At 35.5% G+C, this 15809-nt stretch overlaps 1 protein-coding gene across 3 annotated transcripts in view; it reads right to left on the reverse strand.

The window, feature by feature from the left end:
• Positions 1-15809, reverse strand: part of EXD2 (exonuclease 3'-5' domain containing 2) — a 71654-nt gene that overhangs the window by 27808 nt on the left and 28037 nt on the right. For all 3 annotated transcript variants that reach the window (XM_045522149.2, XM_010962309.3, XM_045522148.2), the window contains exon 2: positions 6561-6964. In XM_045522149.2, coding sequence (XP_045378105.2) covers positions 6561-6917 — 357 coding nt within the window. In that variant the 5' untranslated portion in view covers positions 6918-6964. The remainder of the gene's footprint in view (positions 1-6560; positions 6965-15809) is intronic.

Raw genomic sequence — 15809 nt, forward strand, 5'->3', positions numbered from 1 at the left:
TCACTCGTAGTGGAATCTAAAAACACAAAACAAAACAAAACATAAATACAAAACAAAAACAGACTCATAGACATAGAATACAAACTTGTGGTTGCCAAGGGGGTGGGGGTGGGAAGGGACAGACTGGGATTTCAAAATGTACAATAGATAAACAAGAGTATACTGTATAGCACAGGGAAATATATACAAGATCTTATGGTAGTTCACAGTGAAAAAAATTGTGACAATGAATATGTGTATGTTCATGTATAACTGAAAAATTGTGCTCCACACTGGAATTTGACACAACATTGCAAAATGACTATAACTCAATAAAAAAATGTAAAAAAAATAATAATACGAAAATGTAGAAAGCTGTCGTCAAGGATGCCTACTATCACCACTTCTACTGAGCACTATACTGTGACCCTGGCCAGTACAATGAGGCAAGAAAAGAAACACAATGTATAAGGACCAGAAAGAAATAAAATAATAAATTCACTGACATAATAGTTTACACAGAAATTCAAAAGGAATTAGCAGTAATTCTACAAGTAATTAGAATTAATAAGTGAGTTTATTATGTTCTTTAATACAAGAGAAATATATCTTTAAACTGCATTTCTATATGCCAGAAACACAAATTTTTAAAGGTTTCATTTATAATACAATTTTTTAAATTACATAAAACTATAAATACATATAAAGAGAAATTAAAGATCTAATTAAATATTCTTAGAAAACTCAGTATTAAAAAGAAGTCAATTCCCCACCAATTGATCCATTGATTCAATGCAATCTCAATCACACTATCAAGAATTTTTTTTTTGTAGAACCCAAAAAACTGATCCAAAATGTATAAGGAAATGCAAAGGACCAAGACTATCCAAGACATTCTGGGAAAAGAACAAGATAGAAAGCCTTGGTGTTGCAGGTATCAAAAGTTATTATAAAGCAACTGTAACTAAGATAGTTTGTGATCACTGGTGGAAGAACAGAAAAATAGATTATTAGAGAGTCTAGATTTACTTATATATAGATATTTGTTTTATAGTAAATTGGCATTGCAGAACAGTGAGGAGAGGTTTATCTTTTCAATCAATGGTGCTAGGACAGTTGGATATGCATATGGGGGGAAATAAAACTCATTTCCATCTCACATCATACACACATACACACACAAACACACACACACACACACAAAATCAATTCCAGGTGGATTGTAAATCTAAATATGCAAGGTTAAAGCCACAAAACTCCAAGAAAATAACACAGGAGAGTATCTTCATGACTAGGGGCAGGGTAAGACTTGTTAAACAGCACTATATAGATCTGATCATCAAGAGATAACATTAAAAGAATGTAAAGGCAATCCACAGAATGGGGGAAGACATTTACAATGCATTTAACTTACAAAGGGTTCATATCTAGAATATATAAAGAACTCCAATAAATCAGTAAAAAATAGACAACTCAATAGAAAAAGAGATAGGAGACTTAAACAGGTACTCCATAAAACAAGATATCTAAATGATCAATTAAATACTAAAAGATGCTCAATCTCATTACTAATCAGGGACATGCAAATTAAAACTGCAATGAAATATTATTATACATCCATTAGAATGGCTAAAATTTTAAAATCTGACAGTACCAAACGCTGACGGGGTTATAAGACAAAGGCAATTTTCATAGTCTTGGTGAGAGATTAAATTAGTAGAACCACTTCTGAAAACAGCTGAAACAATGGGTACATTCATATACTACTGATGAGAGAATAAACTAGTTAAAACCACCTTGGAAAACAATTTGGCATATCTATAAAAGTTAAAGATATAGATACAAATTCTATGATCCAGGACACCACTCACAGATACATATACCTAATAATAATAAATGCATTTGTTCATTGCAGCATTCTTTGTAAGAGTCCCAACCTGTAAACAACCCAAATGTCCAACAATATTAAAATGGATGAATAAATCTTGATGTATTTACACAACAGGCTACTACATGGCAGTGAATCACAGTCACAACATGGGTAAATCTCACAAACATAATACTGAACAAAAGAAGCCAGACACAAAATACATACTCGATAGCTTCATTTACATTAAATTTTAAAAAACAGACAAAAGTCAATTACAGTGCCTAGAGATGCATGCTTGAGTAGCAAAAGTATAAAGAAAAACAAGAAAGTAAATACCATAAAATCAAGATAATGGTAACTCTTAGAGGGGAGGAAGGAGACAATGATTACTAGGGGTCACAAGGAGAGCTTCTGGGGTTCTAGCAAATTCTGTTTCTTGACCTAGTTCCTAGTTAAATAGATATTTTCTTTAGGAAATCATTTAGCTGTTTATTTTCATTTCAGGCACTTTTCCTCACGTGTTTTATTTCACAAGAAAGATAAAAAAAAAAAAAGACTCAAGGGGCAAGTTAAATAGCAGATTAGACAGAACTAAAGAAAGAAAAAGGGAAGTATAAAAGAGACCTGAAGAAATTGTGCAGAATGAATCCAGGGAGACAAAGATGTTAGGCATTAAAGAGAGTACAAACCATGTAAGGGAGCATAAAAAGTTCAGAGCACAGCTGATCAAGTTCCAGCAAGAAAGAAGGAGGTGAAAAAGGTGGAGGAAGAGGAAGGGGAGGAGGAGAAGGAGGAGGAGAAACAGGGTAAAGGCAATCTTTGAAGAGAATTAAAAATTGATTTAAGATATCTATCCTTACATCCAGGTATCTCTCTGAATCCCAAGCAGGAATACAGAGAGAAGACAACACCTAGTCTTATCATAGTGAAACTTCAGAACCACCAACTCAAAGAGAAGATCTTAAAAGGAGCTACAAAAAATTAGATTACCTATAAAGAACCAACATTTAGACTGACAGTTATTTTCAATGCAACAATGGAAGCCAGAAGAAAATGGGATGCAATCTTGAAAATGATGATAAATTGCTAAACTGGAATTGTATCTCCAGTAAAAATATCTTCCAAGATCAAAGGCAAAATAAAGACGCTTTCAAAACAAGAATAATTAAGTTTACTATCTATGAGTCCTCAAGAAATGAACTTTTAAAGTTCAAAAACAGACACATAGATCAATGGAATAGGATAGGACATCCGGAAATAAACCCACCCACTTATGGTCAATTAATCTATGACAGAGGAGGCAAAAATATACAATGGAAAAAAGACAGTCGCTTTAATAAGTGGTGCTGGGAAAACTGGACAGCTACCTGAAAACGAATGAAATAAGAACATTCTCTAACACTATATACAGAAATAAACTCAAAATGGATTAAAGATCTAAATATAAGACTGGGTACTATAAAACTCGTAGAGGAAAACACAGACAGAATACTCTTTGACATAAATTGCAGCAATATGTTTTTTGAACCAGCTCCTAGAGTAATGGAAATAAAAGCATAAACAAATGGAATCTAATTAAATTTAAAAGCTTCTGCACAGCTAAGGATACCATCAACAAAACGAAAAGACAGCCTACAGAACAGGAGAAAATATTTGCAAATGATGCAACCAACAAGAGACTAAATTCCAAAATATACAAAAAGCTCATATAGCTTAATATAAAAAAAAACTACAAGCAACCCAATCAAAAATGGGCAGAAGACCTAAATAGACATCTCTCCAAAGAAGACATTCAGATGGCCAGCAGGCACATGAAAAGATGCTCAACATCGTTAATTATTAGAGAAGTGCAAATTAAAACTACAATGAGGTGTCACCTCACAACAGTCAGAATGGCTATCATTAAAAAGCCTACAAATAATAAATGCTGGAGATGGTGTGGAGAAAAAGGAACCCTCTTAAACAATTGGTGGGAATGTAAACTGGTACAGTCACTATGGAGGATAGTATGGAGGTTCCTTAAAAAACTAAAAATTGACTTAAATGATCCAGCAATCCCACTCCTGGGCATATACCCAGAGAAAACTATAATTTGAAAAGATACATGCACCCCAATGTTCATAGCGGCAAAATTTACAATAGCCAAGACATGAAAACAATCTAAGTGTCGACTGACAGATGAATGGATAAAGAAAATGTGGTACATACATTCAATGGAATACTACTCAGCCATAAAAAGAATACAATAACATTTGCAGCAACATGGATGGACCTGGAGATCGTCATTCTAAGCCAGATAAGAGAAAGAAAAATACCATATGATATTGCTTATATGTGGAATCCAAAAAAAAAGACACAAATGAACTTAATTTACAAAACAAAAACAGACTCACAGACACAGAGAACAAATTTATGGTTACCAGGGGGTACAGGGGATAAACTGTGAGTTTGAGATTTGCAGATACTAACTACTACATGTGAAATAGATGAACAACAACTTTATACTGTATAGCACAAGGAACTATATTCAATATCTTGTAGTAACCTATAACAAAAAAGAATATGAAAATGAATATATGTATGTATATGTATAACTTAAACATGCTGTACACCAGAAATTGATACAACATTGTAAACCGACTATACTTCAATAAAAAAGAATGCAAATTTAAAAAAATTTTTTAAATCTTCCAAGATCAAAAGCAAAATAAAGACACTTCCAAAACAATACTGATTAAGTTTAGTACTGAGTCCACAAGAAGAGAACTTCTCAAGGATCATCTTAAAGAGAATGATGCCAAGTAGGGAGGGATATAGCTCAGTGGTACAGTACGTGCTTATTAGCATGCACAATGTCCTGGGTTCAATCCCCAGTATCTCCACTAAACAAACAAACAAACAAACAAATAAACACAAGAAGCCTTTAAAAAAGAGAAGGAATGATGCCAGAAAGTTCTGAGATATAAGGAAAGGTAAGCAAAGAAAAAGGTAAACACTTGGGTAAATCTAAACAAATACTGACTATATAAAAGAAGAACAAAAACAGTAACTAAACAAGTACTTACACAAAAGTGAATGAAAGAGAAAGGGAAACAAATGGAAAAATGAAGAGAACAAGGATGGATGGAACAGTTTTTCTGTGGCAGCAATCAGAGAAATACAATCACACCTGAAGGGAGATGTGGCATCAGTGTAAGTTCAGAACACTCAAAAGCCAAAACAAAGTGAGTTTTGGATTATTTGCCACTTTAACTTTTCCGTGCCTCTGCTACAGTAATCAAATATATTATTAAATCAATTGCTGTCACTATTCACTTCAGACCACTCTGTTTTTGCTGTAGTTATACTTAGTTTAGTTGGAATAATCAAGGTATTTGGCAAATGTGAATTTTCATAATCTACCAAAGCTCACTGTTTACTGTGTTTTCTTCTACTGCTGTTGGTGTAAATATTTCTAGAATGATATAGAAACATGTTAATATATCGAAAATGATATAATTCATATACACAACAGATTAAAAATTCCCTATCCTTTCCTGATGGCCCAAGGTCACTGGTATAAACCACTACTCTTGCTGATACAAAGAAACACCCTCAGTAGCTATAGAAGGCCTTGTGTGACTACTAAACTTTTCCCACACTGTCACATGTTCTCTTCTTGGTCATCATTGTATTGGCATCTGATAATCCCTCCTACCAACCTGTGATCTGATTTTGTGGCAGCTATTCTGCTCAGGGCCTCTTTCCATGACACTACCTGGCTCTTGACTGAACTCCAGATACCCAGATGATATATATCAGAGAATCCTGGCAAGGTATTATTCTGTTTAATAAGAGATGATAACTATGATTTATTTATATTTTTGTAGTAACTTCTGTTTCAAGGAGATTAAAGTTCACTCTGTGAATCAGAACGATAGAAGAATAGGTGTACCATATCCTCATCACAACTATGTGACAACACTCCCAAAGGAACAGCTATTAGAAAAATTAATCAGATGTTTAAGACCAACTCAAAAGCTAGTTGCTAACTTCATAGACTTGGGCAAGTAACTTAAACTTTTTTATGGTTTCCTAGCTGTAAAGTGAAGATAATAGTATCTTCCTACAGAGAATTATTGTCAAAATTAAATGAGATAATGCAAAAAAAAAAAAAAAACAAACCCACAAAACCGAGCATAGTACCTGGCATGGAGTAAATAATGTCTTACATTTTAACTATTATCTTTTAAAATTCTAATTCATGTAATAATTCCCCTTAAATAGACTTCCTTAACTATCTTCTCCTTATGAAAACACTACTGAAAATATTAACAGTAGCTAATATTTAATGAGAACTCACTATATGTTAAAATTGTGCTGAAGCCTATATAGGGATCATCTATTTGAATCCTTAAAAAAGCCCTGGGTGGTGGATTCTATTACATCCTTATTACAGATAAGTATGCTGAGGCTCAAAGAGGTTAAGTAGCTTGTCCAAGACAAGTTCACAGAATGATAAGTGGTGAAAAGGAACTCATACATGTCTGACTCCAGAATCCATGACGATAAGCACTCCCCTATCCCGAGAAGAGAAGCCGTTTCTCCTTCTGCTCACATTTATTTACAAGTAAGTTGAGAACAAGCTAATTTTCCTTTATTCTTATTCTCTATTTGACTAGCTGGAAGAACGGAAAAGACTGATTTGTTTTATTTTTGCTTTTTAACTTACCCACTCACAGTCGATTCCAAGGACTGGGAAATCCTCTAACTCATTCCTAAGCAAGGGCTCGATTTGATCCCACTCTGCCTCCTGAGACACAGTCACCACCTTTGCTTGGAGGATCCTCTCCTCCCAGGAGGCTCTGGGGGCACTGGAGCGCGACTGCTCCTCTTCTGGGGCGGGCAGCTCTCTCCTGCCTGGCACTTTCTGCGGCGGAGACGGCGGCGGCGGCGGCGGCGGCGGCTGCTCCCGGGTCCCACGGTTCGTTTTACTCCTCCGGCGCTGGATGCCTTTCCACAGGACAAACCCCCCGACAGCCACCCCAAGAAGGGTGGTCACTGTCAAAGCCACTAAATGTTTAGACATCTTCAACTTTTCTGCTATTTAGGAAAGCATATCACTAATCCCACAATCTGCAAAACAAATGGTAACAATACATTTACATACAGAATTTAAAGCTATGTGAAAACAAGTTTTCCCCGAAAAAGTTCTAATTACAATCCATGTGCCCACAAATTTAAAAAATTGTTACAAATTTCCACTTGACACAATGATATTTAAAATTTTTTTCCCTTTTGTACATCCTGTACTCCATCTCCATTCTCACCCGAGAAACATCCCCTTCCCGCCCTCTACTAGTTGTCCGGGGCTCTCTTAATCCTATAAAATCATATCAATCAAAACAGAATAAACTAGACTCTCACTTCCACTTGCTGATGTACTGTGAGTAAATTTTAGTTAACATACATGCCTCAGGCTGTTGGCACTTTAAACCCTCAATCTCCAACAGTCAAATGGAAACTTCTGCTCTTAAGTTAAAAAAAAAAATTCTTATCATCAGCAAGTTGGTGGGAAGTTTTTTTTCTTTTCTTTTTTTTTTCTTTTTTTCACTTTTCTAGAAGGTATGGGTGGTAGGGGATGGAACAAACAGGCTTGAGTAAACATGGATTTTTCTGTTCCTCCAGAAGTCTCAGTAGTTCTTCATAGAAACAGAGTCAGTTATTGAGGGTATGCTAGAGCAGTACAAAAGGAAAGACGGCGTTAGAAAAGAAAAAGAAAAGAACAGGACTTAGAGAGAGACCCAAGATGTTTAGAAAGAGGTTCCAAATTGAAATGTCCACAGGGTCAAAACAGGATAACATAAGTAAGTGAAGCAAGCCAAGTGCAAGAGAAAACTGACACAGACATCCTATTAAATACGTAGGAACTGTCTTCCTCTATCACAAAATACCCTCTTTCCCATTTTTCTTCTGTGAAATAAAATTCATATTTTATGGCAAGTCAAGAAAAGATTAAACAAAAAAATTTCTCTGCCCTTTGGCCTCTCTCCCCCACTGTGCATTGCATGTCTCCATTATGCATCAACTAAACCTTCCCCATCAGCAGAAATACATGCTCAACCCTAAAGAGCAATGTTCTAGCATCAACAAGACAACTCTTTAAAGATAACATTCCTTCTTGATCTCATAAGGAAACACATGGTGCTTACATCTGGATTATGTAAACTGTCAATAATACATCATTTGCTGTACAGCCCTTGACTTCCAAACAGTGGAACAGTTCTCAGAGCTTCCTGACATGCTCTTCCCAGGTTGTAATCCTCAAAATTTAGCTCTTATAAAATTTTCCATTTCTTTCTTAGATCGATTGATTACTTTTTTTCACTGATACTTACAATGTGGTTTTTTCCCCATCTATCTCCTGTTTTTGACAGAAAAATACGTATATACTACTATTTCTGTACTATTTTAAAAACAACAGTAAAAATGTAACAGTAAATTGAAAATGAATGGAAATAGTACTGGCCTTGGCCTCAATAATGGAGAGAAAACATGAGACAGCAACCATTCAACACAAGCTGTTGATCCTGTTTGGGAAGAAGGCCCAGTGTGGTCAGATTATCTTGATTATTCAAGAGAAGTCAAATATCTGAATTTTTGTAAAACATCACCATTTTTATGTGCCAGCAACAAATTCACAGTTTTTGAAACACTGTGCCAGCCAAATAAAAATATTTTGGGCTCTGCACTACCCAGATCATAAAGATGATCAAAGAGCTTGGGAGAAGAATGGATGCACAGGGCAAGAAGTTAGAAGTTTTTAATAAAGAGTTAGAAAATATAAAGAATAACCAAACAGAGATGAAAAATGCAATAACTAAAATGAAAAATACACTAGAAGGAATCAGTAATAAACTAAATGACACAGAGGAATGAATCAGTGACCTGGAGACAGAATAGTGGAAATCACTGCCACTGAATAGAAAAAAAAAAAAGAATAAAAAGAAATGAGGACAATTTAAGAGACCTTTGGGACAACATCAAGTGCACTAATATTCACACTATAGGAGTCCCAGAAGAAGGGAAAGAGAAAGGGCCTAAGAAAATATTTGAAGACATAATAGCTGAAAACTTCCCTAGCCTGGGAAAGGAAAGAGTCACACAAGCCCAGGAAGTGCAGAGAGTCCCATACAGGATTAACCTCAAGAGGAACACACCAAGACACATTATAATTAAAACACATTGTAATTAAAACAAAGAGAGGATATTAAAAGCAGCAAGAGAAAAGCAACAAATAACACATAATGGAACTCCCATAAGGCTATCAGCTTATCTTTCAGCAGAAATTCTACAGGCCAGAAAGAAGTGATATTATATATTCAAAGTGATGAAAGAGGAAAAACTACAACCAAGAATACTCTACCCATCAAGGGTCTCCTTCAGATTTGACGGAGAAATCAAAAGCTTTACAGACAACCAAAAGCTAAAAGAATTCAGCTCTGTCAAACCAGCTTTACAACAAATGTTAAACTTCTCTAGGTAGAAAAAGAAAAGGCCACACTGGAAACAAGAACATTTTGAAATGAAAAAGCTCACTGGTAAAGGCAAACATACAATGAAGGTAGAATATCAGCCACATGCAAAGCTAGTAGGGAGGTTAAAGGACAACAGTAGCAAAATCATCTATCTCTACAATAAGCAGTTAAGGGATACACAGAACAATTAGATGTAAAATACGATATCAAAAGCAGTAATCATGACGGGAGAAGAGTACAAATGCAGTGTTTTTAAAATGCATTTGAAATTAAGAGATCAGCAACTTAAAACAATCATGTATGTATGCAGACTGCTATACCCAAACCTCATGGTAACTGCAAATCAAATATCTATAATAGACACATACATACACACACACACACACTCACACACACACACACACAAAGGAATATAAACACACACTAAATATAGCCATCAAATCACAGAGAAGAGAGCAAAAGAAAAAGGGCTGGGGGGAAGGCCTACAAAAACAAATCCAAAACAATTAATAAAATGGCAATAAGAACATACATATTGATAATTACCTTACATATAAATGGACTAAATGCTTCAACCAAAAGACACAGACTGGCTGAATGGATACAAAAAAGAAACAAGACCAGTTTATTTGCTCACTTCAGATCTAGAGACACAAACATTGAAACTGAGAGGATGGGAAAAGGTATTCTGTGCAAGTGGAAATCAAAGGAAAGTTGGAGTAGCAATACTTATATGAAGCAAAACAGACTTTAAAATAAAAACTGTACAAGAGACAATAAAGGACACTACATAATGCTCAAGGGATCAATCCAAGAAGATGTAACAATTGTAAATGTATGTGCACCCAACTTAGGAGCACCTCAATGTATACGGCAACTGTTAACATAAAGGGAAAAATTGACTATAACAAAATAATAGTAGAGGACTTTAATACCCCATTTACATCAATGGACAGATTATTCAGATATAAAATCAGTAAGGAAACACTTGTCTTCAAGGACACATTAGACCAGATGGACTTAATTTATTATATAGAAAGCATTCCATCTGAAAGCAGCAGAATATACATTCTTTTCAAGTGCACATGGAACATTCTCCAGGATAAATCACATGCTAGGCCACAGAACCAGCCCCAGTAAATTTAAGAAAATTAAAGTCATAACAAGTACCTTTTCTAACCAAAACATTATGAAACCAGTAATCAATTACATGGAAAAAAAATACAAGTTAAATAAGTCAGACAAAAAAGGACAAATACTGTATGATATCATTTACATGGTGGAATCTAAAAAAATACAACAACAACAACAACAACAAATACAACAAACTAGTGAGTATAACAAAAAAGAAGCAGACTCACAGATCTAGAAAATAAGTGAGTGCTTACCAGTGGGAAAGGGAAGGGGGAAGGGCAAAATGGGTGAGGGAGAAAGGGGGTTATCATGAGATTATATGAAATCATGTGCACGAAACTTCTGAAAATTGTAAAACACTATCAAATGTAAAGAGTCATTCATTCAATAATAATTTTTAAAAGAGTATGAGCAGGATCCCTCATGAGAGGACAGACCCTCAAACCTGCACTCTGGACTGATACAGGGCCCGAGTTCACATTACCCTCACAAAAGGAAACCCTCAGCCAAGAAACTCAATTTAAAATGCTTAGAATTGGTGAGTTCTGTTGGAATCAGACGAAGTTGATCATAAAACTGTTTCACCACACAGTGGTATATTTCTACCAAGCAGGAAACATGCAGGACTCCCACCGAAGATCAGTCCCTAGAAGAATGCTCATAAACAAATCAAAACAAAACCAAAGCCCCTAAAGCCAATAAAAATAGTTCACAGAGCCAGCAAACAAAAATATCCATGCCTAAGATCTGAAAGGGACTTTAACACTCAGGGAAATTAAGGAAAATAAAATTTAAAACAGAAACAGGAACAGGAGACAACAAAAAGTAGAATTTCTAGACGTGAAAAATATTTGTTAAAAATTTTTAAAAACTTAATACTCAATAGACAGGTTAAACAGTAGATCAGATATATACAGAGAGAGACCGTTACTGACTTGAGGATAAATCTGAGGATGTCACCCAGAACGCAGCACAGAGATAAAGGGGTAGAAAATATGAGTAGAGACATGGAGGATGGATTGAGAAACTCAATTTCCAGATAATGAACATTTGGAAAATGAAGGAGGTCTGATTTGGTACAGCCCTCTGAGTCCCAAACTGGATAAATTAAATCTATCCACAAAAAGACTTGAAAAAGAATATTCATAACAGCTTTATTCATAACTGCCCCAAATTGGAAACAGCCCAAGTGGTACATCCACACAATGGAATGCTAATCAGCAATAAAAAAAGATGAATCACTGACACATACAACATGGATGAATCTCAAATTACCTTATACCAAGTGAAAGAAGCCAGACACAAAAGAGATATTGTATAGCTCTATTTCTATAAAGTTCTAGAACAGCTAAAACTAATCTATGGTAGAAAAAAAATCTGAACAATAGTTGCCTCTGGGAGAGGTGAGTACAGGGAAGAGACATTTAAGCTGAGCTCTGAACGACAAAAAGGAGCCAGTCATGCCAAATTCTAAGGAAGAGCATTTCAGGCATGAGGGAAATTTCTGGAATTGTGGTAAAGTTCAATTCTTGATGGAGGTTTGGGTTACACAGGTGTATGCAAATGTCAAGATTCAAGGATATTTCTGATTTTTCTCCTGTTGGCCACATTGATGAAGGAAATGACTGCTGGTTCATTCATTGTCTATCTTTCCCACTAGAATTTAAACCCCATGAAAAGAAGGAACTTTACTAGCTCCTTCATCACTTAACTGGCTTCTTCATTTATATATAAATATTCTCAACAATAAGCACAGAGTTGATAAAAATAAGTATTTATTTAATGGATAAAACTCAATTCAAGGTATTATATGTTAACATTTTATGATAAATGTTTCTAATTCAGTCATCAAATTACAAAAATCTATTTATTCATACGAAACAAAATTTTTTTTTCCCTTATTGAGCCTTGGTGCTATAAAGAAGCAGTATGGTTTAATACTGACCCAGGCATGAGAAAAATCAAATCTGCTATAGACTGAATGTCTGGGCTTATGCAGGCACCTCTTGGCTGTGTGGCCCACTGTTGCCTATAGCAGCGTACCTATTCAACTTTTCTAAACTCTTAAAAAAAAAAATAGACTGAATGTCTGCTTCCCTCTAAAATCATGCGGAAACCCTAACCTCTAATGTGATGGTATTAGGAAGTGGGACCTTTGGGAGGTAATTAGGTTCACATGAGGTCAAGAGGGTGGCGCTCTCATGAATGAGATTAGTGCTCTTAAAAAGTCACGAGAGAGCTTGCTTCTCTCTGATCTCTGCCACATGAGGATACAATAAGAAATTGCTGGCAGTCTGCAGCCTGGAATAGAGTTCTCATCAGGACCCAGCCATGCTAGCAATCTGATCTCAGACTTCCCAGCCTCCAGAACCAGGAGAAATTAATTTCTGCTGCCCATAAGCCACTCAGTCTGTGGCTCTATTACAGCAGCCTGAATAGACTAGCACACCTCACTAAGGACTTGCTCTGGGATCCAAAGTTTTCAGTGCCTCATCATCTCCAGTGACTGAAAGGATCTGCCATTCTTTTTTAAAAATCATATAAAATAATTGAACACCAAACTGGTAACAGTGTTACTGAAGGGTAGTAGGTTTTTTTTTTAATTGAAGTACAGTCAATCACAGTGTATCAATTTCTGGTGTACAGCACAATGTCCCAGTCTTTCACATATATACATATATTCCTTTTCATATTTTTTTATTAAAGGTTTATTACAAGATATTGAGCATAGTTCCCTGTGCTTTACAAAAGAAACTTTTTTAAAAAATCTATTTTATATACAGTGGCTAACATTTGCAAATATCAAGCTCCCAAATTTATCCCCTCCCACCCTCTTTCCCCAGTAACCATAAGATTGCTACTAAGTCTGAGTCTGTTTCTGAAGGGTAGTAGGGTTATAAACAGTTTTGATTTTTCAAATTCTATCTGAGTATGTATATATTCATAATTAGAAATTATAAGTTTTAGTGGTGCTTTTTAGAGATAGGTAATATCCCACTTAACACAAGACATATGATCACATTCCTGAAATAAATCGCATTTTAATGAATTGAACAAATATGTTGAAACGTTCAGAGTGGCATAAGGTAGAGGATAACAATATGAGCCTTAGAGTCAAATATCCTCGGTTCAAATCCAGCCTCTGCCACTTGCTAGCCATATACATTTGGGCAATTTACTGAACTTCTCTAACCCTCGGTTTCCTCATCGGTAAAATGGGAAAGATACCACATTTTTGTTTTGTTTTGATTTGTTTATGAGCATTCTTCTAGGGACTGATCTTCCATGGGAGTCCTGCATGTTTTCTGCCTGGGAGACCTAAGTCAGATGATCAAAATATTTCACTTAGCATATTGGCTTGCACATTAGGGTTCAATAAATGTTAGCTATGACTACTATTGGGGTTTTATACACCATAGAACTGCTATTAAAGGAAATCAAAGAATTGTAGAGTAGAATTTAGGAGTCAAATTCAGCTCCCACACAATTCAAGATTTCTTGCCACGGTAATCCTGACAGATCATGACCCAGTCTCTACCTGAATACTTCTGGGAATAGAGGTCACTCCCTTAAGAGGCAGTTTTTATTGAAAAGTCCTTGCATTCTGTAAAAGCTCCCTACCATAGAAATTGCTCTATTTGATGCTCATTCTGGCCTCTGAAAAGACGGAAGTGTTTATTCCCTCCTGAGATCTTGTGAACATGTGAATACAGCTCTTTTGACTCCCCTTAGGACATTCTACTTAACCCAACCAGTCTTCCTGTGTGACCTAGTTTATAGACATTCATCATTGTGGCTAGATCCTTCTGAACGGCTCCAAACTTATCAATGTATCTCTTAAAATGTGGCACACAGGTCTGTGTTCCATACTTGACACACGGTCTAATTGGCATCGACTACATAGGTTCTATCACTTCCCAGTGTCAGGACCCTATATTTTACCAATGTTATATGAAATGATATGTTTTTTTAATAGTAGAACCACACTGATAAGTCATATAAAGTTTGTGGTAAATCAGAACTCACTGAAATCAAATTGAGTTCCCCATTTTATATATTTGTAATTTATATTTTGCAGTTAAGTCCAGAATTTTACATTTCTTTCTTCTGCATTTCATTTGTTTTTGTTTTAAACTTTTTTAATGGAGGTACTGGGGATCGAACCCAGGACCTTGTACATGCTAAACACACACTCTACTACTGAGCTATACACTCTCCCCCTCCTCTTGTTTATTTTAGCCAAACACTTCATCCTTTGAGACCAGTTTGCATCTTGACTGTGCCTTCCCTCCCAACTTAAACATGTTTTTGTATAAAAAAGTGAGTTTCTATTTTCAAAGAAAATAACATCTTCTAGCATGTGTTCTTATTAATTGATTTTTCAAATTTATTTTTGCATTTCACACTATCTCCACATTTCATAATACTAAAGTGAGGTTACATTAAAGTAGAAACGTTTTTTAAAAACAGTATTACTGATTTGCTTCCACTGAGAAGGACTCCCTCAGACCTGCAGTTCCCAGGCATAGAGTCTGGTTCCTGATTTATTCTTTCTCATGTGTGAAAAAGGAAGGCCTCACAGGGAAATTGAAGGAGTACATGAGGTACCTCCACATGAGGGAATTCTTGGCAATATTCAAAATACTTAATTTAATTCATTTTTATATGGAGAAATTTTATGTGAGTTTTTTCCAGCAGAGAGATTCACTCAGCAAACATTATGTTGCAGTTTCAATAAACCAGACATTGTACTAGACTCTGGGTAAAAAGGGTGAAAAGGCACAATCTGCTTTCAAAAATGCAGAATTCAGAAAAGGAGAAATACATGTACTGAACAAGCTGCAATCCAGTGAGATAATACCAGTAACAGAAGCACACACAAGTACAGGAATGGCAAAGGGGGAAGGGGGGTTATTAACAGAAACACTCGCTTAGAGAGATGACCTCCGAGATAGATGCTGGCATTAAAAAATGAGCAAACTTTCTCCAGGTGCACAAGGCAGAGAAAGGGCCCTCTAGGCAAAGGGAACAGCACATGCAAGGATAGGAAAGGCCCAAAGTGGTACAAGTGAAAAAGTTCAAGCAAATTTAAGATGCACTTTAAGTGTAAAATACCGAATTTTGAAGATTTACTCATTAAAAAATGTAAAAATATCTTACTGGTAATTTCCTTCATTGATCTAATTACAGTGAACTTTTTAAATTGTAATAAAATAGAAATAACACAAAATTTATCATTTTAACCATTTTTAAGTGTACCAGTGGCATAACTGCATTTACAATGTTGTGCAACCATCACCACTACCCAT

Source organism: Camelus bactrianus, chromosome 6 (genome assembly GCF_048773025.1).
Source record: "Camelus bactrianus isolate YW-2024 breed Bactrian camel chromosome 6, ASM4877302v1, whole genome shotgun sequence".
In the NCBI taxonomy this organism is placed as follows: Eukaryota; Metazoa; Chordata; class Mammalia; order Artiodactyla; family Camelidae; genus Camelus; species Camelus bactrianus.